Below are 27461 nucleotides of genomic sequence, written 5' to 3' on the forward strand. Positions count from 1 at the left end.
ATAAAGAGACTTGTACAATCTATGCCAAAGTGCAACACTGAAGACGCTTTATGTTATTTTTCCTTTCATTTGTCACCCATCTCTATAATTCACTTAATTGAGATTTAGTATATACTGGAAATTAAAGATGTAAACAACGCCGTTTACAAAACGGTATCACACAAGTTAAATAGTGTACAATCCAATCTTGAACCACCCACTTCTCCAAGCGTCATCATCTCTCAGCCAATCCTCCACCGGTCCCGTTTGCGTATTGTGAGAAGTCTGGACCAATCAGAGGGAGTCCAGCACGTTGTCACGGCGAAATCAAAATTGTTGTAAGAGCGCGTGTGTGCGCGCGAGGGGAGGAAAACTGGCCGGTGGATGAGAGAGGAGCGAGGCAGCGAAGTGGACAAACCTACTGCAGCGGCTACTGAATATTTTCTTCCAACGAAGGTACCATTATCGGTCTTTTCAACACCATTTTAAACCAGAAAACAAGAAGCACCTTTTCGACGGAATACCGTATTATAGCCGACTAAAAAGAAAATTCCCAGACGGATGCTGCCCATGGAAGATGACTTGACAGTAAAAACTAGCTCGACCTCTTCGGATGAGACACTGTAGCGATGTTTAAACCTCTGTGTGCATAGTTTCCTCTGCCACCGTGGACTCATCAGTTTGTGTCAGTTTTGCTGTTGAACGAGCATTTTCTGAGCCGAGATGACAGAAATCAGCGAAAAGGAGAATGAACCACAAAACCGAGACCTTCACCGACCACATACCGTGCCCAGCCAGCCTGAATCAAAGGTAACAACAACACACCTGTGTACACATGGGGATTTTCTGCATACGAACAGATAACTGGTTAAGCAAAGGTTTTAACTAAATGTAATCTTTATTTATGCTTTGGACTCGTTTAACAGTCTACTCTGTCTTTAAATTAAAATAGTTTTTCATGGACATTTTGAGTAAGTTGTCTGTCTTACGAGGCTAATTCTATGGAGGCTGCAGGTCTTGCATAAGAACTATAAGCCGCTTTAATTCTTGTAACTACCCTGACCTCAAAGTTAGAGGGCATAGATTACATGGAGGTGCGCGTGTGTGCTTATGTGGCATGTGTAAGTAGTGAATGCACAAAACTATTAGGAGCACCAATTCAAGAAAAGACTGTTTTCTTGAACTACAATGACGAAATGGACAAGGGTTAAGACTATTATCCCTTATTGACATTGATGCAGGTAGAGGCAGACAAGTTCTTCCCATAAGAAAGATGCATTGAGACATGAGAGTGTTTTTGTTGGGTTTCTGCTCAATTCAAAGGAAGACATGCAGTGAATGTGGGAGGTACAAAGCAGATGAGTTATGAGCCTGTACCTTTTTGGGGGTTTGCATAAATTTTCTTGGGAAATGGGACCATCACAAGACAAGGGATGGCAAACATGGTAGAGGCATGGATGGATTAACCTGCTAAGGGGCCCTGGGTCAAAAATGAGCTGCTGGTCCCCTATTAAGTTCACAGTCCTCCCCTTCTCGTGGCAATATAGACTTTTTCTATGCTTTCTCTGCTAGAATTATACCTGGCCCCAGATTTGCTGCAAGGGTAATTTGAGTAAACACATTAATATAGGAGTATGCAACATATAACCACCTTGCATCTTGAGTTCATCTTGCAATCATTATCTTAGATCACAAGACGTATATCTGCTGTCACTAATGTATGGACAGAGATACCTGGAATAGTCTGCAGAAGGAATGCAAATTGATAAATCTGAAATCCATTGTTAATCCATTGTCTCTGTTCTTAGCCTACTTTTATCCTTGTTTTAGTATTGTGTTCCTGCTCTTAGTATTGTTCTTTCTGTTGTCTGATTTTGAACTTTTTATTCTGCCATCTTGGCCTAAATATGTAGGTTAAATCAAGTTAAATAAGCACAAAACTAAAATAATGAAGGTTTAGAACTGGATTTTGACCCTCTTCAAGAGGGCACCTCAAGATTAGGAAGAAAAGCATGACCCACCTTTAAAGGGACAGTTCAAAAAATGCAGACATCTCTACGGCCGATATCTCCAAAACTCGGCAACTCACACCAAAACAATTTAGATGGATAACACTACAGGTAAGAGGAAAATATGTATTTTTTATTTTGGGGTGAACTGTCCCTTTTAAGGCATTTATCATGTCAGTAGATATTTAAATTTAGTGGTGCATATTCCCAAACATTTTCAATTGAATTAGCACAAACCAGTAAACTCAGTTTTCCTGAAGCTCTCGATGCCCCTGGAGTTCTTGAGCCCCAGGGCAGTTGCCTGCTTTGTCGGTAATCCAGCTGTGTATAATAGCCTCAGTCCAATCTTGTGTTGTTTTTTTAAAGATGGACTTGTTGTTGCTGATTGATCTTTCTTTACAAAAAGTGGAGCTGAACATCAGAGAACAACAGAGGCTGTTCTCAGTAAATTCTCACTTACTGACTTGACCTAAATCTCCTGCATCACATTTATTTAAAAAAAAATAACATTTTCAAATGAGCTTCAAGAACGGCCTTAATTGCTGCAGCAGTCACAATAACATTAACAACATAACAGCAATAACAATAACACAAGTCACATTAAGGCAAGCTTTTGTTGATCATCGCCACAGGGACCTGGAACAAGCCTGGCAGGACAGGCCTCTTGTTGTTTCTATTTGACCACAGACAACACAATGGATGGTGGGCATTGAAGTGCTGTGTGAATTTATGAGACAATCAGCTAGCAGATGTTTGCAGTGTCTTGCTAGTGGCTGCGTCATAATTCACACAAATGGCCGTCCAGACAAAATAGAACGGGGAGGAAGCAATCATCCGAGCTGCGTCAGCCGTGGAGCTCTGTGCTTGCCGAGCCCCTGCTGGCAGCCGCGACCGCTCCACATCCCGCAGAAGAATGAAGAGGAAAGAGGAGGGAAAGATTAAATGTGTGTTACAACTGGGGTCTCTTTTTAGAGTAGTAGCTCGAGGGTATCTCTTGAGCTTCACTTGTTTCTTTCTGTCACTCTTAATCGTTTCACTTCTGCGCATTGCTCTGTTCTTTTCATAACAATTTTCACTTTTTGCTTTCCCTCTTCTGCCTCCATGTCTTTCTCTTTTTCAGTTCCTTTTACCGTCTCTCTCTGCAATCTTTCATCTCCTCATCAGCTCACCCTCCATCATATCCCACTCTCATTCTCTCTCTGTCTCCACCATCCCTCGGCTCTCAGAGTATTTATTACAACTATAAGTGGCCCTACCAGCTTTCTAGAGTGCTTCTAATAGAGACTGTGACAGAGAATTAATAGTTATTCCACCTCCTCCACCTACGGCAAGGGGATAGCTCCAAATATATTATTATTCCTCTCTAATCACTTGGTGCGCATGCCATTCAAGTGTCTTTCATTTAGTGAGGTACAGTAAAGTAAAATGAAATTAGGAAAGTTAGGAGTTTGGAAAGCAATGATTAAAGGAATAGTTCGACATTTTGGGAAACACATGCATTTGCTTTCTTGCCGAGAGGAAAATGAGACGATCGATACCACTCTCATGTCTGCGATTAATATGAAGTTACAGCCAGCAGACAGTTAGTCTAGCTTAGCATAAAGACTGGAAAAAGAGGGGAAACAGCTAGCCTGGCTCTGTCCAAAGGTAACAAAATCCGCCTACTGGGACCTCTAAAGCTCACTAATTGTCACATTGTATCTCATTTGTTTAATCCAAACAAGTGTTAAACAACAACATTTCTTAGGGGTTATGTGCCAGACTATTTCTTGGCCAGGAGCAGTTGCCAGGCAACCAGCAGAGACTCCAGGAAAGTTACCGGTCTCGGCCAAGAAATAGTCCGGCACATAACCCCCATTAAACGGCAAATTGTCATTTTTACACTTCTGTGTTTGTATGGATTAAACAAATGACATATAATATGTTAATAATTGACCTTTAGAGGTGATAGGAGGCAGATTTTGTTGGACAGAGCCAGGCTAACCATGGCCCCTGTTTCCAGTTTTTATGCTAAACTAAGCTAACCGGCTGCTGACTGTAGCTTCATATTTACCTTACTGACATGGTAGTGGTATTGTTCTTCTCATCTACCCCCCTTGTGCAAGGAAGCGAAAAGCAAATTTCTCATAATGTCGAACTATTCCTATAAACTCTACATTGTTTGTTAGTGGAGTAAACAAGCTCAGAATCAGCAGCTACATAAAGTTTAATATTCACAAAAAACAGTGTGTGTAAATGCTGATAATGCAAGGTGGTGCTGTGCCCCCGTCCGCAGGGCCTTCCCACAGCCCATCGCTTTCTCAGCCAACACAAAGCAGATTTTATGAGGTGAAATGATGGCAATGGGTTTATCTCCGACTTTGCCCTTCACACTTACTTTCTCAGAGGTCTCCTCTTTCTGCTGTTCTTCTCACTAACTTCCTTATCATCCCCCTTTTCTCCTCTCATCATCTAATTAATTTATTGCTCTCTACTTAGAGTATGCGTTTCCTTTCTCTTTTCTATTGACTGTGGCCCATTTACATGACACCCTAAACCTTGTCTTTTTCCACCTGCACTTCACCTCTCCTCATCTTTCTCACTTTATGTCTCTCCTCTCCCATTTCTCCTTCCTCTCCAACATTGTCTTCTTTCTCCATATCTCTGAGTGGCTGGCTGGTGATGGTTGCCTGAGTGCTTGAGAGGATTTGGGTGATTTTAAGAATAGCCAGCCAGAGGTCCTGCCAGGAATGAGAGAAACTGAGAGAAAGGAGGAGAGGAGTTAAAGTATGAGGAGAAAATCAGGAAAGATGGGATAAAAGAGAAGAGAATGCCAAATTAAGACGCAAGACTAGAAAATAAGAGGCGAGTGACAGTGAACGGACACGTTTCTTTATTTTTCTGAACATTATGCAAGACTAGGGTGGTCAGTTAAACCAAACTACAGTACACATTCTATGTTGATTAAGACTTCTCCATTTCACACCTTTTCTTTTTTTATTTTAATACTTAAAATTACTTGTCATCACTGAAACATGAAAACAGCCAAATTCAAATTTGTTATTTTTACAGTTCCTGATACAAATCATTCAACACAAATGTGTAGTTGTATATGGGAAAATGATACAGTTTTATTTAATTAGTTTTGGATGAGTTTTGACAGTGGTGACATTTAATTTCCTCTTGGTTAACTAATGAATTCCTGATAGGTACCCAAACTTCTTTAATGAGCAAACTTCTTTAATGAGCAAATGTAGCTGCAGAGCTTTTCTGATGTGTACCAGCATGGGTCTGTAGCATTCATATGATTATACTGTGTAGATGACATTTTTGAACAGAGCGTGTTCTGCCTCCTTGTGTTTCTTCACTGTTAACAGGAGGATACATCACTCACCCGCCTAACTTCTGACAGATCATGATATGTTTGTGTTTCTCCTGCCAGAATGATTGACTCTTACTGATGACCTTTGAAACAAAGTATAGTCTGCACAGAAAACAGATGAAGGGTTGGAGAGAGACAGAGACACAATGAGAGAGACAGGAAGAGACGGATATTCACAAAGACAGAGAACACACAAAGAATAGGACATCAACGCTGTCACATCCATGAATGAATGCAAACTGATAAACCAACGTTTTGTACTTTACAGTGTCACCGTTGTGCTTGTATCCAATGTTGACCCAGCACTGTTTTGATGAATGATGAAGTCATTGCATTACTGTCCTTGATTGAGTTCTGAAATGCTGCTGATCCAGCAGAGTCCCATGTGCAGTGTCAGGGTAAGAGTGGAGTCAGTTGGGAATGGACTTTATTTAGTCCTTTGTTTAGTACTGACCTTAGGCTGCTGCTTTAGACACAGTTTGACTTCTTCTGATGTTATTTTCTCTCTAAAAGGCAAAGTTGTTGATGTAATGGAGTGGAATTAAAGTTTTATGATGGATAGTTCTGATCTTCAGCTCTGAATGGCAGACTCACCTTGAAAAATACCTGAAAAAAGGTCACCTTTGACTGCAAGACTGATTGAATACAAATGATCGTTCATAAAGAGATGTAACTTTATCAACTCTTCAAGAGCGAACTTTAAACTTAAAGTTTAAAAATTTTTTACTTGACTTTCTCTCCAAGTTTAAGACCGTGGTTTATTAACTGAATAATTAATCCCCTGCATAAAAGAATTTCTACTTTTACATTTGTCCCTCATTTATCTGAAATAAAGATTTCTGAACGTGACAAAAAGTCAGTATAGAAGGTTATGCTTTGAATATGAATAAATATGAATTGTTTCTCTGTACTCTTTTATTTGGATTGACTCACAAAGACTTGATGTGGGACTGTGTTACAAAAACTTAACAAATGAACTGACTTATAGTACTGACTCATTTAGATGCACATTAATACAGACAAAACAGGATGATATAATGGGGCAACTGATTAAAAACTGATATCTTTCAGTAAGCAATACTTTGGAATTCCCAAGCATTTAACCTAGAAGATTACAATTTAATCTCTCTATGTGTTAAATGTAAGATAATGTAGCCTTAGTGGAAAATCAAAGGGTAACCAACTTGTTATGAGCACCCCAATGAGTTTTATTCTTTCACCATTGTGTGAAAATCAAAGCTCAGTTGTGGCAGTCACCTAATGCTAACTGCAAATGTTCCTTGTGCAGTTAAGCCTTTTAAACGGCTGGATTTGGAAACGCAAGCTTCTTTTGCTGCACACCCGGGCAGCTCGTGAGCTCTTGCCAGCAAAAGGCTCATGGATCACTAAGTAACAGCCCTTCAAACAACAGCCAGATATTTGGGAGCCACACAGAGCTGTGAATGTGACAATGAGAGGGGGGGTAGGAGAATAATTTACCTTGATTCACACGAAGATATTAGCATACGGTATAATAGGTCACAGACACCTCTGGTTCACTTTAGGTTTCCTTTCCTATCTGGAAGATCCTTAAAATAAAAGTCTTATTTTAGCTTGTCTTTCAGTCCCTGAGTTTCCTCAATCTATAATCTCTTGAGTTCTAAAGTTTTGACATGACAGTAATTTGGTAAGTAATACAATGGAAGTCAAGGGAGCCATATGTCTGTAAAAGATCAGATGAACTGTTAAATGTTAATGTCATTACATCTGAATATGATTTTCAATATTTCAACATGACTAAAACAACTTCACCTCTCATAAGTGCTTTTTGGATGGTGTGAATTCCTCAGGACGCTACTTAAAATCCCTAACAATCCATTTAATACGAAGAGATGGATAGAGGAAATATAACATTTTCTGTACTGAAAGACTATAGTTAAACTGTTTTGCACCGTTCTAGGACGTTTTCAATTTGTTCCAAGCCCTATGATCAGCGATGCAGCTTGTGCAGTGAGGCATTACAACTTTCCATTCGCACAAAAGGTCGTTTCAGTAGGTGCACTTTTACCTAACAGGGTCCAGCTGGAGCAAAGCCTAATCAGGTCATCTTTAATTCAAAGCTCAGGTCCTGCAAGAAGAATGCCAAACTTAATCAGGTTTCTGTGTGTTCAGTAATACTTTTGGATATCATGAGCAGCTAGAGACATCCTGAGAAAAACACTGCAGTGGGCATGTTATGTGTTATATGTTAAGGGTTGGCAGACATTGGGGAGTAAGTGCAGATAAGGATTAAAGAAACACTTTTCCACACAGGAACCGGTGGTTATTTAAAAAGTGCATTACTGTATGTACATTTACACTGGTAAACTGTTCAGTAACGTAGTAATAAGACTAACAAACATATAGAAACATGTGGGAATAACACATACAAAACACTGGACATATATTAATTTTGTAGGAATTAGCATAATGATCATACAGTATATTTGATCTATTCATGTTTCATCAATCAACAGGCTGTTACGGCTTTCACCATACAGTACAGTATGCTGCTGTGTAATGGCTGTGCACAAGGACACAAAGGCAGCTTTGGCACTGTTCAAGGATGTTACCTTGGTGCCAGACCAAGAATAAAACAAGCATTTCTTATCCAAACCAGGCTTGTAAACCGGATGTAATCATTTTTACGACTTAAAGCATTGAGTTTTATGTATCTGCACCCAGCTCACCCAGGACTGATTCCTTGACAAGACCAGACCACCAGACAAGATGTGCCAACAGTATGGCAGCTGAAACTGCTGGCAGATGTGTAGTGACGGGATTGTTATTGTTTTATTTCTTTATTGTTATTATTACTATTATTATTTCGATAAAGAAAACGGTAATTTCAGGCCAACAATACATCACGGATGACTTGATGGATATTATGTATTAAGTCACCGGCAGTTGGTTTCAGTTGAACATTCTGCTTCTAGTAGCAACCACTACTGGCAGAGTTCCATAGCAGTTACGTTACATCCACCATTTTGTCAGATCTGTGACAAAGCAAATGTTTACAAGCATCTTTTATGTACTCCCCAAAATGCCCTTGTTGGAGCATTATCTGTAGGTACTGTTTTTATTACAGCTGTTTTATGATTGTTGGTTTGTTATTTGTTAATTTAGTTTTACTGCGATCAGTTTATTGCAACTAGCTAGCCATTATACTAGCTGTCTGAGGCTAATGTGTCGCTAATACTAAACTATAGGTAACTGTTAATTACTGTTGTGTATTTTACTCTTTTTACTTTTACTCTTGCGGACTCTGTATGTTTAGATTACTTACTGTCTTGTACTTGGGAACCTAATGTTGATTTTTCACTGGTGAGACTTTGTTTCTTCTTGGTATGAGGGACATTGTAACAAATCTGACAGCTATTCTATACCTTTGTGAATCTTGTGTCCATGTTACTGTGCTAAACCTTTTTTTTTTTTTTTTTTTTTTTTTTTTTTTTACAATACCTTTTGGTATAACTATTGTTTATGGTATTACTTAATCTTTTTTCTGATTTGTAATCACTGTGACCAAATTTGTTGTGGGGTACTGTTTTCACAATTTGACAGTTGCTTCCAGTATAAACTTCAACCTTTATTGGAAGAGTTTTTAGCTCGCTGCATAGCTGTGCACCTACATGCATGCATAGTGATGCAAGACCATGTTTACAAATTGATCCAAAGATGGAGGACATTGTGTTCAGTTTTAGAAACTTTAATCCTCTTTCCTGAAGATTGCTCGTTAACATTGTGCAAATACAGACAATCAGTTAAGAGTGTGAGAATGTGTTTCAAGACATAACCACAAACAAAACATTATTACTGAAGTTTTAACCTTCAAGATGTGTCAGAAATATTATAGTTGAGAGACTTTATTCTTTATGATGCTGTTTCTCAAAAGTTGCCTCACTGCATCGCCTATGTGTTGTGTAAAAAAAAAAAAAAAAAGTGTAGAGAAACATGGAAGATGCAACTGCATCGCAGTGGCAGCAGGATGACTTTTGCTTTTCACAGGCATCTTGTGTGAACACCCCCCACCCCACTGCTTAATCATTAATGTATCCAAGCATTCCTCACAACAGCCTATTTATAGAAGCCATCACCAAACATCTCTGCGCTCTGTGCTCATTTTTAAACGGCCAAAGAACAAGGCTGAGACGTCTACTCTCTCTCTCTCCACTGTACCGTTTGTCTGTCAGAGGGGTGATAGAGAAAGGCCCTGGTGCATTGTTGGGCTTTCAAAGATAGGGGGTTGATGATGATGTTGTGGTATTTTCAGTCTATCTCTTCTCACACTATGCTCTTTTTCCCATTTCGTTCTTCTGTTTTACCTATTTTTTCCTCACATTCTTTGACTGCCCTCGTACTTTTCCTTTATTCTTTGCTCCATCTTCTCCTGCCTCAAACCACAGACTGTTCTAGTACACTACACTACCCGCACTGTGATGAGCTAATTGCTGTCAGTAGTTCAGAGTGTGATGGGTCCCCAGTTCTGTGATCCATAAATAGACTTTTCAAAACCTTACAGATAGACACAAGAGTGCCATGGAGAAATATAGAGATTTGCATTCATTAGAACTCTGCTTTTGATTTCTGTTTTCAGGGGAGCATGTTATGGGATATAAGAAAGCACAGTGAAGCCGGTTTATTTTGTTCATATGAACACACACTAAACCTGCAGCTATACTAACACACATGAAGCCACACATATAATATGAGAAATCTTAAACGATAAGATGCCGCATGATGCCCTGCAGCCCCCAAATTTGAGACGCTTAGGCAGCGGCGATAATGTTTTCGTTGTATTAATTCTTGTACTGTGCACTGATAATAAATTAGATATGAAGAACTAGATTTGTTTAGTGCTTCTCTCAACAAACTTGCCAAAAAATGTTAAAGACCACAGGTTTTAATGATCAGATCCCTCGAACATAGGCTCTATGTTTAGCCAGTCAGAATGAGCCCACCAGAGCCCTTATGGAACTGACTGTTGACTGTTGTTATGCAGTTCTTGCAAACCACAGTGCTCGATTATAGAGCCTGTTAGAGGACGAAACATTTTTGAAATAGAACTGGCCTTGGTCCTGAATGTCAAACCAAAGTATGTGCAAATAAAGTATGTGGACACCTGAGTGCATGTAGGTATTGTCATTTAAAACTGGAAAGTGCCATTCCCAAACTGTTGCCACACAGTTGGAAGCACATTTTTGTCTAAAATATTATTATATTCTGTAGCACTAATATTTCTGTTATTGGTAAGTAAGGGGGCTAACCAAAACTTTAAAAAAAATCCCCAAACCAAATGTACATAAATGGACTGGGATGTCCACATACTTCTGGCCATTCAGTGTACTCAAGCTTAGCTTAATGCTGAAGCGTGAACGTGCCCAGAGCAGTTGCCAAGCTGCAAAAACTACATTGCATTTTGGGAACAGTCATAAAACACTTTCTCTGGACTATTTCTTTGACGGTGCTTAAACTTTATAGGATAGGATAAATGGGATAGTGTAGATAAAGAAACTGCTGAATAAAAGATCCACTGATGAACTGTATAAAACCACCCACTTAAATTGTATTAGTTCAACAATTATTTATTGCTTTCATCAGTGCAGGTCTGTGGACAATATAGATTTTAATGGAAGTTAAACTGAGTAAATGAAGCACTGGCTCATGTCAAAATGAAAGTCTAATTTTCATGATTATTCACCCCTGTAAAACGACTTACATTTGGCATTAAAGTAGCTTTTATTTTTTAAATCTTCAGATGAGTCATGTTTATTTCTTTTTCTCTTTAATCTTTGTAAAAGTTCAGGGAGGAATATTAAGCTATCGATTATCAGTCATGTGTTGCCTAGTATGTGTCTTAAAGAAATTGTTCCTTTCCCCCTGGAACAAGAACAAAGACCGGCCTTCACCACAGAGAAGAGTAACAAAGTCAGACAAGTTAAAAATCTAATAGAGAGAAACATCCATTACTGAATGGGCCACCGTTCGAGCCAAGAAAAGGCCATTAAGGAAAGCATGGACTCAGCTCCCTGTAGAAAACATTTACAAGAGGCACTAATGAGTCAACAGGAAGGACTCTTTTCATCACTCAAACTACTTGGCATCTGTGAATCTATAGCTTAAAGAAGAAAAAGAGGAACCTGCTTGATGCTATTGATCGAAAAAAAATTGTTGCAAAGGAGTGAGATGGGCACAGCTTTCAGAGCTCAAAGGTGCAATAGACATGACAAGGATGCCACCTTCTCACACATAAACCTACATAAAAACAGTTTTTGGGTTTTTGTAGAAGAGGAAAAATGTGACTTTATGTTATGAAATGTTAATGCAAATAATAATCAAAATGCAGAATTAAATAAAAGTCTGTACAACTTTGAAGTTTGAGGCAGGACTCTGGTTATCAATACAATGTCCTCGACTCAGTTGCTAACATAGACAGCCAATGAGCTCTGTGTAAGGAGGAGGTACTCTTCAGTCTCAGGGACCTATTACATCCTTGCCCTCGTTCTCCAGGCAATTCTCTTGATGTGCACAACAGTTATTATTTCCATATATTGGATCCCCTCGCTCCTAAGTCCCAGTAATTGTTTGTCATTATCAGTTCCACTTTATTGTAGCCACAAGCACTGGATGGTAAGCATTGCGGGAAATCGAGGCAGGCAGAGTCAAATATAAACACAGTGTTTGCTGTGCATCACTGATTGCATGAAATGTGAAGGTGCAGGCCGCTCAATAAAACTAATCAAACGTGAATTTTAAGGGGTATTGACTTGCGTGAATTTGCAAGAGATGGCAAATTTGTGATCTAAGGAAAGAGGGGGAAAAGCTCAAGATGGAAGATCAGAAGCCAGTCTGGCAGGACAAGGACAGTCCAAGGGCAGAGCTAACAGACTGCTGTTTAACAGACTGATTTTTCACTGCACATCCCTTCGTGCTGGACACTATTATTCCTGGTTTAAGATTTCGCCCGTGGCTGTATACAGTGTCAGTTAAAAGAAAGGTGTGTCCTTTATGTTCTCAAATTGTATTCAATCATCACTTTAGGACTTAAAAGCCCCTGACAACTTGTTTTTAAATCTCAAGTATTAGGACCTAGGATCTAAGTATATCTATGACATTAAATACTCCTAACTAGAAAAGCAACAATCAAAGTTAGTTATTATTTATTAAGAGTATAACAAAAACCTAGCTAATCTGCCCCATCAGGACTGTATGGGTGTGGTTTAATCAGATTTAATTGGCAGTGGCCTGGAAAAATAAGCAAACAATCCCACAACAATTTGTCACATTTTGATTCAAATGTCGCAACTGGCGCATCAAAGTATGTGATATCACTTTTCTCCGCCTTAGCCCCGCCTACTTCAAACCTGTGAGAGCATAGACAAAAACACATACAGAAATCTTGCATGTAAAATAACAAAAACTGTTTTAACTTTGGTAGAAAATGTTGTGTTTATGTAGAATCCAATCTTTCACAGTGAGTAGCTGACTGTAAAAATTGTTTTTCAGGGTTCACCTACACATCTTCTTTTTGTTTTTGTTTTTTTTTGTCTTTCAGTTGCAGCGGTTGAAGCGCTCCCTGTCCTTCAAATCTGTCATGCGCAGCAAGAGTGTTGACAACTTTTTCCAGCGCACTAACGGTGAATCCCGCCCACCCTCCGCCCTCATCAGCACACCTCCACCCCTGCCATCTCCTCCCGCCTATGAGCACTCTCCCTCCCATTCCCCGTCTATCAGTCCCAACCCCTCACTGTCATCACACTCACCTTCTGTCAGTCCCTCACTGTCTTTGGCCTCCAAAACGCAGCTAAAGTCTCAGGCCCAGCAGGTCAAGACCCACTGTTTCCAGGAGCACGTCTTCCGTAGGCCTACCAGCTGCCAGCGATGCAAACACATGATCCAAGGTAAGTCAGTTGTGCCAGTTATTTCCAAAACATTGCATTCATGGGAAGTATGCAGCCACGTTGGACACATGTGTATGGCGTTAACTAGACGCAGTGAAATTCACCATACTTTATGGTTTCTCTTGATGCATATCTACAGTATCTTGATGCATCACTCCCTTGGAGGAAATATATTTGTTCCAAGAGGCGAACATCCCCCAAAATGCAGAAAAAAACTGGTCAGTAGATACTACTGAATGCTAGGTAATACATTTTAGGCAAGCAGATTCATTTTAAAGTTTGGTCTATTGGCTCTGAATCAAGGTGCTCAGAAATGGGCTTTAAAGGATCAATTCACCCAAATCACTTACCACTTGTGGTGTTTAGTCACGTAGATATGTTTAGGTTTATTTGCTGAAGTTTTTCCACTGGGAAATCTGCCACTTTACCCGAAATGATGGGAAAAAAACTTTGTTTGTGGTTCTCAAAGGATTAAAGATCATTACTCAGGATAATCCACAAATCTCACCGTGGACCGTTTGCAATGGGTCTATTTCTTGAGCATAAAATTGTCCCAATGAAAATTATTGACAGCAAGCTCTGTGGTCCAAGCTTGTTTATATGCCTCCTCTGGGAGTTGTATAGCCTTTTCTTACAATTGGGATGCTGATGTTTCAGTCACCAAACTTAGAAATATTTCCAAATTACAGTTTATTGCTTCTCTAGTCCAGGCTGTTTTTCTATAACTCTCTTTTACCTGCTTTAGCAAACAGACACCAGAGAAACTGCACCTGATTCAGAATCTGTTGTAGAAAGAACCAAGTGTAGGAACTGGTATTGCATACACATCAGCTGGTTTCAGTCCTCTGGCTGCCTGCGGATCAGGATCAATTCAGCATTGCAATGACTGTGTATGGGGGACACATTTGTGAACTCTAACTCAATTACTGGCAAAACTGTTGGGCCTTCTGACCAGGCTTAAGAGCACATTGTACAGACAGGCCATTTCTTATTAACAGTGTGATAACTGTGTGTGAAGTATGTCAGTGTCATTTGCTTTATTAACAAGTATAGCACTTTGTTACATTTGCTCAAGGAAGTAGCTGCACAGATACATTTAACATACTGTATTTTACCTTGTGACATACAGGCCAGTCCACTGAAAACATTTTGCATGCAGACTATGAAACTGATATTTAGACCGTTTATTCAATACTTGGGGTGTTGGTTCCACATGTGAGGCACACATCTGGTGCACCTAATTTGCTGAAATTAACTTGGAGCAATTAAAATTCAAAATTCAGTTGCAAAGCATTCCTGGAGAGTTGAACAAGTCTTTTAAATGTTATGTTTGAAGCACCTGCAATTTTCAAAGGGAAAAGAGACAAAACTATAGAAGGTGGCTTGTGAATACCATTAATGAAAAGCTGGCAAAAATGCAGCATGTGTAATAATCTCAAATTATACAATAGATTAAACCACTTGGGACAGATAACGCTGGGACAGATAACACTGTATGGCAACAAGAATGTTATTTCTTCCCACTTCCATTTCCATTACCCTTACTGCACCTGATACTACCCTTCATAGTGGCCTTAACCTTTTGCTGGTAACAGAAATATTGACAGCTGTCTTCAGTCTAAAGTGAACTGTTTGGCATCTATGCAGGGAACTCCAAGCAGGGGCTGCGTTGTAAAGCCTGTAAGATGGCGGCCCACCTCTGGTGCTCGTCGGAGCTCTCCCAGCAGCCCTGTAATGGCAAGGTAAGAACACTTCAAAACAACTTATTAAGTCTCACTGCCATGCACTACGCACCTTTATGAAGCACAGTTACACCTTACTGCCCACATAAAATATATAGTAACACAAATTTTTTCTACAAGCGTCTGGCACTTGTCTGGCAGAGATTTGACACTGAGAGATGTGTGCTGGTGTTAACAGGGGTGTGAAACTCTGAGGTGCTCTTCCAAAATCTCCCAGAAGTAGCTGGATTTGCCACCTGGTCAGTGAGAGCAGGGAAATTTGTGTACTCAACATACCCTCAAATGCATTACACTGAGCATCCTTTTTTTTTCTTAGTTATCTTATTTAAAAAGTAACAAACTTTTTATTATCATGTTCTATTAATGTAGTTTCATAGTATTTTCTTATTCTCAGGTCACCCTTCCCTGACTTGTAAAAGGGAACAATGCCACCCACGAAAGGACAACTCTCATTAGCATAAAATGCTTAATCACTGGTCAGGGTGGCTTTGTATTAATTAATAATATTCCTGTGTTGCTTTGCTCATTTGCTGCAGTTATCTCCCAGTAGTGCGGCTTACCATGGGCAAAAATGTTTCTTACATAGTTAATTACATTTTTATATTCTGTGTAATTGTTTGTAAAATTTACTGGAAAAGCACGAGTTCTCTGTAGGCCAGAGACTGACCCAGGATGCATTGCGTCAGCAGAATTAAACAGGATCTGGATGCTGTAATTGTCTCTCTCAGTCAGTTGGCGAAGCCTTTAGTCCTGGTAATATGCTTAGCCTCAAAGAGGATAAAGCCCTTTTTCAACCAGCAGAGACAAAAAGGTAGAGGTTATAAATGGACTTTGCAAAGCAGACTAACACACTGGGAAACAAGTGAAAGGGTAGCAGTGGGGTAAAATTACCTCCCAACTATAAATGCCATAAGATGAACAAAAGCTGAGGAGGATGACACTGACAAAGTTTCAGTGGCCAGGTCCCAACATTTTTCCACTCAGCCTTTTTGTCCTTCCTCCCCGCATGTGCTGCTCTTCGCACATAACGCCCTCCTGTCTTCCTCTCTCTTGTCTGGATGCTACATTTCCTTCCTCCCCTCTCAACTCTTCTTGAAAATCAATATCTCCCTGTACCAGCTGGTCTGGCTAATTCAGTGTGAAATTCAGTGTTTTTGAGGCGCACACAATCCCTGGAGGATATGACACGGCAGGCTCTCGCCAGGCCTTCGGCAGTGTCCTTTTCGATCGCTGCACACTCATCAAAGCAAGGATTAGGCATTTTACTGAAACTGGATGGAGTTGGAGGCTACTTCTTATACATCTATGTAACTTAAGGTCTGGGGTTCACTGACTCAACCAAAGTGTGTCATCCAAAGCTTGTGTGTGCAAATAGACTGCTTGTGAAATGTTACTTGTATTTAATGCTCAGGTGATTTTTTTATTCATGGGTTGAATAAAACATAGGAAAGAGCGGAATGTAGAGCACATTTTGGGCATCAGTGTCCTGTTTCTTGATGTGATGAAGAAATGTTAGTATAATAATATAATAATGTTAGAATAAATGTAAGCCCCATGATTGGTGGGGAAAACTTGATTTTCGGAGTAGAAATGCCAGTCGCACTCTTGGGATGACTTGAGGCCAGACAGAGCAGTGATGTAGTTGCTGCAGGGAGAAGAGAGCAGAGTGTCTGTTAACAGCAGAGTCCAGGGAAGAGCTGGAGGAGCAGGCCATCTTAGTGTGACTAATCATGAATATACCGTATCAGTGCAAGTTCTGTATGGAGTTTACACATTCACAGTGATGGAAGGTAAATAAGTACCCTTACTCAAGTACTGTACTTAAGTACACTTTTCAGGTATTTGTCTATTTTATGTTACTTTATACTTCTACTCCACTACATTTCAGAGGGAAATATTGCACTTTTTACTCTACTACATTTATGTGTAAGCTACAGTTACTGGTTACTTTACTGGCAGATTAACATTTTACATACTGTACACACTGCACAGATCTCCATCTTACCAACTCATTTTTGTCTATTAGAGTCCCAAAATTCGTATTTTCTTAAAACAAGTGAAAAGTAGTGTAATTATAAATGAAAAAAGAATATTGATGACTGCAGTTCCTCTGGCTTGCTCGCAGCCCATTTGCTGAGTGCACCCATATATGACCAATTACTTTGAAATATCTCCAGAATCAAGTAGCTTTAAATTACTTTGGATTCATGACAACATTTTGCTAATTGATGTTAATTAAGTTTAAAGATGTATTACAGTTTGATTAAAGAAATAGGCCTGCTGAGCACTGCACAAAAGAATTGCTTCTGTAGGAAAGCTTGACACACACACCCATCCTCACCCGAATTTGTCAGTCCAATCTTGCTTTCTGTGGATCTCAACTGAGCAAAGTGTGAAATTTCAGCTTGTCTACTCTCTTAAACTTCCAACACTGTCCAGTCATGCTCCACGGTCACCATTGCTGATATGCTGATATGTGATTGTAGGGGTAGTGCTTGGCCACTGGATGTGAAAAGGAAGATTCAAGGCTGTGGAAATAATTAATCTACCTCCAGTTCTGAGCACATCAGTTTAGTTTCAATTTGGAGCATTGGCAGAGCAGATGAGGCCACTAGCCACTCATTAATTAGCATAATCCGACAGTAAGTGAAGCATTTGCCAAGTTTATTTACAGAGAGCTCTTTTATTTTGTTTGTGTCCTGTGTTTCCTGTGAAGCACTTTGTGACAAACATATTCAAACAAGGATAATAAAAACAATACTCAGGAGAGAAAAAAAAGCATCACAAACTCCAAGACACTTGGCCAGAGCTGCATGTCTCTGCATCTGTACACTAGAGTCGACAATAAGTCGATCGACAAAAAATTCAGCAACTATTTGGATAATTATTTGATAATACCTGCTGCCTTTCTCCTGTTCATATCATTGTAAATTGAATGTCTTTGGATTTTGGACTGTTGGACAAAACAAGCAGTTTAATGACATCATCTTGGACCTAAAGAAAATGTAAATGCCATTTTTCACTATTTTTCTGATGCCATGTTATTTTCAGCATATATCACTTACTGTAAACCAGATGATAAAAGATACAGAGATTGAATAAAGCTGATATACTATCTTTATAAACGGTTTCTATTTTGGAGAGCATGGGACAGATTCATCACAGCCTCTGTCAAAAACAGGACTTTGTAATTTTATCTCTTAGACTGATGAGTCATGTACTGTAGCTAAACATATTTCTCTTGCTAAATAAAGAAACACAATCAGATATCAAAGTTATACAGTACCAGATCCACACCGGTTGATCTACCTTTTGACAGAGACAGACTTCAATGCGCAGACCACGTGGATACATTAGCATGAAGGCAGATGAGAAAAAACTTTAGTCATACTCCATTAGGCATACAGCAGTGTTGGGAGACTTCAGAAGCTCCCTGTTAAAACTAATGGTGAGTATATTATTGCCACCATCAGTGTGCAATAATACAGTTAGTGCAATAATGCAGTAATAAATCAGATTAGCTGATCTAACCTCCATGTGTCAAGATGGAAAAGTATGTCAAAGGTATTCATTTAGACTTTTTTAGCATTAATACAGTTTGCATGTAAATATCAAGTGATAACCGTCAGGGTTATGTTTTCTGTCAAACTATCTATCAAGGGGGAAAAATACTGAACCACACCTGCTTATTCATCATGACCTCTCTTCTTCCTCCTACAGTGTATAAACTGAAGGGCTCAGATGAAAAACTAAAACCTAGCTTGGTGTAAAAATGAGCTAAATGTTTTTAGATGTCACCCACAGGAGAAACTACTTTTGTATGCAACTTTTCTGCATTAGTGATTTACTTTCAATACCAGGTGTACTACATTTAAATGTAGTAAAAATTAAGATCATGGAGGTCAAGATGAAGAATGGGCATTAGTGTTTGACATGACAGGAAATGAGGAGAAAGAGGGGGTGCATTGACATTTTAAGTTTAACCTGTCAAGTTTAACCCTCACTATACTTAAATCTTATGTTAGTATACATGCACAGATAGTGTAGCTGAATAATTTACAAATGTTGGCTGTGGAAGTATTAAAGATATGTACACAAAGAGAGGTCTTGTACTAGTTCTCCCCTGCTTTTAGTATATATTTACAGTGTGTATACTTATGTGTTTGTGTCTTTTTATATTGCTGATTTGTTTTACATCCAGACAAATAAAATAAAAACGAGTAACATAGTCCAGATGACTCCACATTTTTCTCAAAAAAGCATTTCTGTAATGCAAAATATGTGCATCAAAGTAATTTGTAGATTTCAGTTGAGCTGAAATACTGAAAGAACACCAAGATTGATCTTCAGATACTCAGCTTTCATCGCACATACTGTAGCTCCACCTTTCCCAGATAAAACAACACAGGTATTGTCTTACAGCAAAATATTACATCTGCCCTTTGTCTTTTTTCCGCCTCAAGTAACGTTTCTCCTTCCCCTGTCCTTCCTCTCCCATCTCTCTGTCTCTCTGCCGCCATGTTAGACAGGAGCTTTCAAGAGAAACTTCAGCTCTCCTCTGCTAACCAATGATTCGCTGGGTGTGGTCAGAGAGGCTCCTGCTGCCCAGGGTGAGTGATGGAAACACTGGCTGATTTCTCACAGCACCAAACAACTCAGGATAACTAATCACCATGTCTGTGGCCTTCAGTCCTTCATGCCTGACAGGCCACTGTGTGTGCATAGGGGCGTGTGTGTGTGTGTGTCAGAATAGTGTCGGCTATAAAATTGCATGTGTTGCTTTGTTCCACCTTGTCTGGCTATGTGTAGAGGCAGATAATGGCATTGTTGACCCTGTGTATGAGGCACTGCGCTATGGGACATCCCTAGCTCAGATGAGTCGCTCCAGCTTCAGCAGTATCTCAGAGTCACCGTGTCATGAGGTATAAAAACACATAAAATACACAGACAACCCCAGTCATTCATATAAATTCATGTTGCCATTAATCATACCAAGAATATTGTTGACTTTGCTCGCTGCAACCCTTTCTTTATTACAGGCAGAAGAACTGCAACAAAACCAGCCAATAGCTGAAGAGGAACACATCCCAGGAAGTAAGTAAAATCATTTTCCTTTGAATTTCTAATTGATAATTGGCTGTTTGGCAACTTTCAAGATAAATACTGAAAAGCTTCAAAGTAATAGTTCGACATTTTGAGAAACACGCTTGTTCACTTTCTTTCCGAGAGGTAAATAAGATACCGCTCTTATGTCTGCTTTAAATATAAAGCTACAAATCTCTGTAAACTACCAACACCTCTAAAGATCACTATAATTAACAGATTATATCTCATTTGAATAATTCATACAAAAAATAAAGTGTAAAAAACATGTGGCATGGGGGTTATGTCTAAATATATGTTCTGTCATATGTCTTTGTGCTAAGCTAATCATTTGCAAACAGACATGAGCAGTGGACAGACTCTTACATGTTCATTCTTCCCACAGGCAGTTCAAATCCAGTGTGTCTATGTTTCGAGATTGTGGCGATTATTAAAAGCGGCAATGTAAAGCGCCACTATGAGACAAAGCACAGAGCATCTTTTGAGCAGGTTAACAAGGAGGATGGATTTTGGTCATTTTGCTAACAAGCATGCATCCCCCTCATCTCCCCTCAAATCACATACTGGACATGAGAGTGGTATCGGTATTCTCATCTAACTCTCAGCAAGAAAGCGAATATGTGTATTTCCCATAATATCAAACTACTACTTTAAAGGAAAATCCCTCCATTAGATACTCTTTTAGGTTAGGTACCGTTTATTCGTTATGGTCAGTGCATCCAAGGGATCATTATGTCATCAAGAATTGCAAATGACAATTTTGGTTTACCCACCTTTCCCATCTGTTTCTATTTCAGTAGTAATTTCCCAAATTTTCCCAGACTTTTAACAACTCAGAAATGTTGAGAAAGAACAATGCCATGGTGTGTCATGCCCAGTTGTCCAAATGACAAAAAACATACATACTTTCTTGCCAAGAGTTAGATGAGTTTGATACCATTCTCATGTCTGTGCAGTAAATATGAAGCTACCGCCAGCAGTCGGTTAGTTTAGCTTACCAGGGTCTTTTTATGGGAAGTCTTGTCATCACTGTGAGGTTGCCGGGCAACCAGCAAACCATACAGATATTAGAGTGATAGTGATCCTCTCATTTAATGCTTGGCATGGGGGGAAAAAAGCATATTTCCCAAAATGTCAAACTATTCATTTAAAATGTCATTGTATCTGGGCTTAAAATCTCTAAAATCCTGTGATGTAGATTTGGCCACTTTTTGACAGAAAAAAATAAATTTACACCAGCAAAAACAATGCAGTGGTCCCAGAAACAGATGGTTCATCATCAATAGACTTTTCAAATTATGGTGAATGTTTCTTTTAAAGGATTTATTAACATTTCAAAACTGAGAAAATACAGTCTGAGTATCTTTAAATTTACAGAAAACCCTTTGGAGGGATACAGTTTATTTCTAAAGTATATGAAGTACAAATGTTGACACTCTTTCCACAATGTGACATGTTTGCGGTAAAAGAACATTAAATATTAAACACCAAATGTTAAAGAACTACATTAATGTGTGATACAGTGCGCTATAGACGTGAGAGGTGTGTGTGTGTGTGTGTGTGTGTGTGTGTGTGTTTCCTTCACACCACTTTAACCTCTCTGTCTTTAGTCCCAGGAGAAGAGATCAGCTCTGTTTGTACTGCTGCCACTTTACAGTAAATGACCTCGGCTTTGGACTTCCTTCTGTTTGCCGCAAAGTGACAAGACCCCTCTGCATATCCCTCCCTTTTTTTCTTTCTCTTTCCCTCTTTCTTTGTTTTACACGTGACCCTTCTTTCTTTCACACATATTGTCTTTCCCTCTCTTTTTCTTTTCCCTCTCCCTCTCTGTTTGTGTCTGTCTCTCTAGTGCTCACCCCTCCTGAAAGTGAGAAGGCTGATTCAGAAGACAGGGTCAGCCTGAAGGTGTGTAGTCAGCATTCCTCTTTTCTTTCAGCTTATTTTTCTTGGTGAAAATGCACTCTGTCGACCCCCTTCAAACTCTTCATCCTTTTCGCTCAGTTTCAGACTTCCACATGAGGAACATACAGATAAACATCTTCATCTCTGTCTCTTTCTCTTCTTTCTCTGATTTTTTTCAGACTCCTAAGAGAGTAGAGGTTCACACCATCCACACCTATGTGGCTCTCTACAAGTTTCTGCCTCAGGAGAAGAACGATTTGGAACTACAGTTAGTCCAATTTCTTTGTATACTGTACTGTGAGTAATCCGATGAAAGAGTAGAAAGTGTGTACCTGGCCAAAATTTGCTAACATTCACACACCATCTGCCTCCTCAGCGGGATGATCGTAGGGGGTTGCAAGGTTCGGTTTAGGAGGGGGGAGCGTGCTTGGAGGCCAGGAAGGACAAACAGCTGCGTTGAGTGTGTGACATTAAAAAAAGAGGCTTTGTATGCTAGTAGGTGCAGGAAGCTTCTGAGTGTAGTATGACACCCACCACTAATCTGGAGGATGCGTCTGTGCATGAAGACAGCACACGAGGCATTTCTTCACATGGACAGAGCTACCCAGTTTCCTCAGAAAAATAACTAATTTCATGGTGACAGTACTATACATAACCATGCAGTAATGAGTGCTACCTGACCAATGTAGCCTATTCTTCTAACTTATATGTGGGACTCTATGTGGGTTAAAACATAACTTCATATAAAAACTCACTTGTAATGTGATGGAAAAAAATTCTGTTTGTTGAATATTTTTGGGAAATATACTTTTTGTGCAGAGAGTTAATTGAGAAGACTGACACCACTCTTGTGTCTGCACACTTGATAAAAAGCTAGAGGCAGCAGCTGATTTGCTTAGCTTAGCATAAAGACTGGAAGCAATGGGAAACAGGTAGCCTCGCTCCAGCACGAAACCCAAAAAAACACGACTTGCCGTATTCACATTTTAATTTTGGTACGGATTAAACAAACAAGGTACAGAGCCAGACTAGCTGTTTCCCCCTGCTTCCAGTCTTTATGCTATTTAGCATGCAGACATCTAACTCAGCAAGAAAGTATATAGGCGTATTTCACAGAATGAACTATTGTGCAGCACATTTTCTTTTTTCTTTCTTTTAGATTATTTTTTTGGGCTTTTTGGCCTTTATTAGATAGGGACAGCTGAAGAAAGACAGGAAAAGGGAGAGAGAGAGGGCTGATGAGATGCAGCAAAGGGCCCTGGGCTGGAATCTAACCCGGGCTGCTAAGGTAAAGGCTTAGTACATGGTGCACACACTCTACCAGGTGAGCTACCGGGGCGCCTGTGCTGCACTTATTCAATGGTGTGATTTAGGAATGGTGATAAATGCTTCGAAAAATCTGAGTCTTCTCATCGAGCACTTTGTTTGACTGTCTGTTTTTCCTCCAGGCCTGGTGACAGAGTTCAAGTCACAGATGACTCCAACGAGGACTGGTGGAAGGTGGGCTATGAAAAATCTTTCTATTCAAATGCACCGAAGTGCTGTCTGACTATTGAATATTTCAAAATGATCACATTTCTCTCTGTCCATCTCTATCTTTCTACTAAGCCAGTGCTTGTGTGAATAAAATATTGTCACTACAGATCTACGGATTGCCTTTGAATAGATACAACAATAACACACATATATGGACTTCAGTTAGACAGGCGTAGAATCAGTTGAAGTTCTTCCATTCAAGGCAGAGCTGTTCAGAGACACTAAGATTAAAGAGCTGGTGGATGTGCTTGAAGGACAGCAGGTGTGGGTGTTAGCAGAGCTAGTTAGCATAAAGAGGAAAAGAGGGAGAAGACAGATTGCATTCAGTGTTTAATGAGGCAGCTGATCGTAACCTTCATCTGCCAAAGGACAGGTCTTTACATAAACAAAACATCAGGGAAAAGTACCGGGATATCCACTTTAATAACATGGCAGCAGAGTAACCATAGTTCTTTAGCTTATTACTGGTGTAAAGAGCTACGTATTAAAGTGGCGCATTTAAAACATACTTAGTTATCTAGAAGTTTTCTTTGCTGCAACCTGAGTTCCAATCTGATTACATGATAAAACAAAATTCGTTCCTCTTGTCCAACTGTCCAGTTTATACAGAAATATATAGTGAGGCAAGAAAATGTGGTCTATGTAATGGGTGTGATTTGAATGTGGTACAATAGTTACATCAAAATACATGTAAATAGATGTAAAATGGTACAATTATACAAAACACTTTATTATAGTATTGAGAGTAATTTCCACCCATGCAAACCACATTCAGTTACAGAAAACTGACAATTAAACCCCCCATCCTGCCATTTTAGTGTAAACATGCCTTTGCTAAATGTCAACATCTGAACATGAGCAAAATGGCCAAGTGAGCACCCATGGGCTTTGTACGCCTGTGTGCCAGAGTCTCTGAAGAGAACAGTGCGGGATTAGGTCTAGTACTGATGTTGCTAATTAGGGAACAAAAACACTCTTTATATTTCCGTTTTTCTGCTAATTGCAATGGTTTATTCAAATTCCAATGTGTTACTGTGATATAAATGTGATGCATATTTAGGCAACTGGTCAAGTAAACAAAAATGAAAACACAAAGGATTTCATTTAATCAGCCAAGGACTGTCAAGGACTGTAGTGGAAGCTGCCTGCGTTGGGTTCGCTGTTTGTGTTAAAACGTAAGCAGGAGTTCCTTTTTTTCAACAAGGCGGCAAATTGTGGTTTATTCCATAGAGGAGGAATTTAACTCAAAAAGAGAAGTCAGTATCATATATTTTTGTACTATATGCAATTAGGAAACCATTTTTTCCCATTCTAGCCATCTCAGAACAGGACAGAAAACGTCTATTTATATCTGTCTGTCAATAACTAACTGTTTTTGTACGTGTGTGTGTGTGTGTGTGTGTGTGTGTCTATGTTTTGGTGTGTTTGCCAGGGGAAAAGCAGAGACAAGGTGGGATTGTTCCCGGCCAACTTTGTGCAGCGGGTCCGCCCTGGCGAGCGGGTGTGGAAGGTCACAGATGGTTTCCACGGCAACCGAGACAAAGGCCAGATGACCGTGAAAGAGGCCCAGGTGAACACACACATAAAATACACACAATTTTTTTTCTCTCTCTCTCTTTCTCTCTCTCTCACACACACTGAATAAATGTATGTAAATTCATGCAGAAAACTGCTGAGATTACAGAGGACAGCATGTTATGGCTTCCAATGCAGCTCACTTTTCGCCCTAGTCCACAAACTCTCTCACATTACTGAATGTCACTTGCCCCTCCTCCTGCTCCATACCGTCTCTTCCCTCCCTCCCTCACCCACTCTCCCTCTGCAGATCTGCGTGGGGAAGAACGAGGAGATTGACGGTTTCCTAAGGCTGAGCAGTGGGAAGAAGAGAGGCTTGGTCCCTCTGAAGTATCTGCTAGAAATATGATAGCAGCGCACTTCTCCTTGACCCTCAGTTTGATAAAGAAGTTCACTATGACAGAGGAATACTCAGGAGTGTTTACCCAACACCTCACTGATCGCCAACCACCCCCCTCCAAAAAGTGGCAGCGAATTGCTTTTTACTGCAGATTTTAAAGGTTAAGACTTAAGGGGGCTTCTTCAGAGTTCTTTAGAGCTACTTTTCTTGTAGCACAACTTTACTTTGTGTGGTTTTATACACACACAACTGAAATGTAGCATCATGTTGAAGAGGATAGTGTGCAGGAAAGCTGGCTACCTCACTAGCCATTTCCATTGGCCACCTGTCTGCGAAAAATGGGAGTGGACTGCCTTACTATGATGTCAAGGCGTGTCCAAGCCTAAGGGACTTTGTCTTCATTTCATTGTTTGTGTAGAGAAAACAAGACATAAGAGATTGTGAAAGAGTATAGAGCTGTTTATTGTAGTGGGTTGTGCAAACACTTTTTGGTCGCTTGTTTCAAACCCTTAAACAGATTCGTTTTAGTAGATTCAACTAAGGGTATAAACCATTACGATCCAGTTTTGTATGTGCGGACTGCAGCTCACAATGTGCACGTCTGCTGTTGTAATATGGATTCATGATGTGCATATGTGTCACTCCTGTTCTGATTAGAAAATGATTCAGGTATTACATTGTGCGTATGTAAAAAAAAAAAAAAAAAAAAAAAAATTAAAACACGGTCTTCTCTGCTGCATCTTGGTCAAATGAAAGTCATAACACAAACACACACACACATGCGCGCTGGGGTTTCTGTATTTCAGACTGCTCTCCAGTGATTAGATTACGGTACATTTGTGCTCTTCACAGCTCTGATGTGACAAATGCTTTCCGTGCACCTCGGGGAGCTTCTTTTCTCAGTATGCCCTTCAATCACACTAACACACATAGATTTTATAGTTCACTCTGTTCCATGTAACTCTAAAATCAACCACTAGAATCTGCTTCCTGTCATTATATTCTCTGCATTGTGTATCTGTATGTAATGTCCGTGTAATATTCGCTGTCATATCTTGTCATGTATGACAACAATGAGGATGGTGTGCTGTCTTGACTTTCTGATGTACTTGCTTTTCTTGCATGGAGGAGCAGAGCAAAGAAATACTGTAATTCAGAATGATGTATAAAAAACCAAACTCAGTGTTATTTGTCAAAAAAAGTGGTGAAGGCTGTCCAACTTTCAGTCTCTCAGAGGGTCATGTACCAAACTTCAGCTGTCAAACATTGTATGACAGCACACGTGATTACTTTTAAGTAACTCTGAGGGACTGTTCTTGTTGCTCTTATTTAAGGTGAGGCAATATCACTGCACACCATTTGATTTATTGCTCTGTCATTATAAACCATAAGGCAGTGACAAACTGCCTTTGTTGCGGCAATAACTGTAAATAAAGATATGACAGTATTTGTAAATAACCTTACAAAGATACTGTATATATTGGCTCTGAATAGCACTCTTACCAAGAGATTTGCAGCTATCCAGGAGCCAACTAAGGGCATTAACTTCACAGTTACAAATTACAGGAGATTATTGTTTATTGTCCCACTTAACCAGTGTATGCATCCCTTTGCTCAATTAACATCTAGCCCTGTCAGCACAAATCTTTTCAAATACTATGCACAACAGTTCTAGTCATTCACTTTATTTTTTACTTATTTCCAGCATAGCCACACACATGTCAGCGTATACCTGTGTGTGTTGCAAAGATTTGAATTTGGACTCCAGCTTTGGGAGTATTGCAGCTTTTTACAAAGTGTCCATCTTGGATCAGTCTGCACCATGCTAATCCTAAACATTACCTTCACCTGACTAGAACCAAGATTGGCTCAGGATCAGTATTACCCAGGTGAATTTCCTTTCTCACCTTAATGCACACTACCAGGCTAGTTCTTTGCATGGCTAGCTGCCCTTTGATCCTCACATCTCTCAATAAAGTCAGATGAACTGTCAAA

The 27461-nt window shown here is 39.7% G+C and overlaps 1 protein-coding gene across 1 annotated transcript; it reads left to right on the plus strand.

Annotated features, from left to right (window-relative positions):
* Positions 1–266: 266 nt before the first annotated feature.
* Positions 267–27461, plus strand: LOC122867934 (SH3 and cysteine-rich domain-containing protein 2-like). The gene is made up of 11 exons (XM_044179396.1): positions 267–789; positions 12923–13268; positions 14916–15010; positions 19536–19620; positions 19820–19932; positions 20050–20104; positions 21963–22018; positions 22195–22283; positions 23464–23515; positions 24984–25121; positions 25377–27461. Exons 1-11 carry the CDS (start codon positions 703–705, stop codon positions 25473–25475), a joined length of 1215 nt encoding a protein of 404 aa, XP_044035331.1. The 5' UTR covers positions 267–702; the 3' UTR covers positions 25476–27461.

This window comes from Siniperca chuatsi, linkage group LG20 (genome assembly GCF_020085105.1).
Source record: "Siniperca chuatsi isolate FFG_IHB_CAS linkage group LG20, ASM2008510v1, whole genome shotgun sequence".
NCBI lineage: Eukaryota > Metazoa > Chordata > Actinopteri > Centrarchiformes > Sinipercidae > Siniperca > Siniperca chuatsi.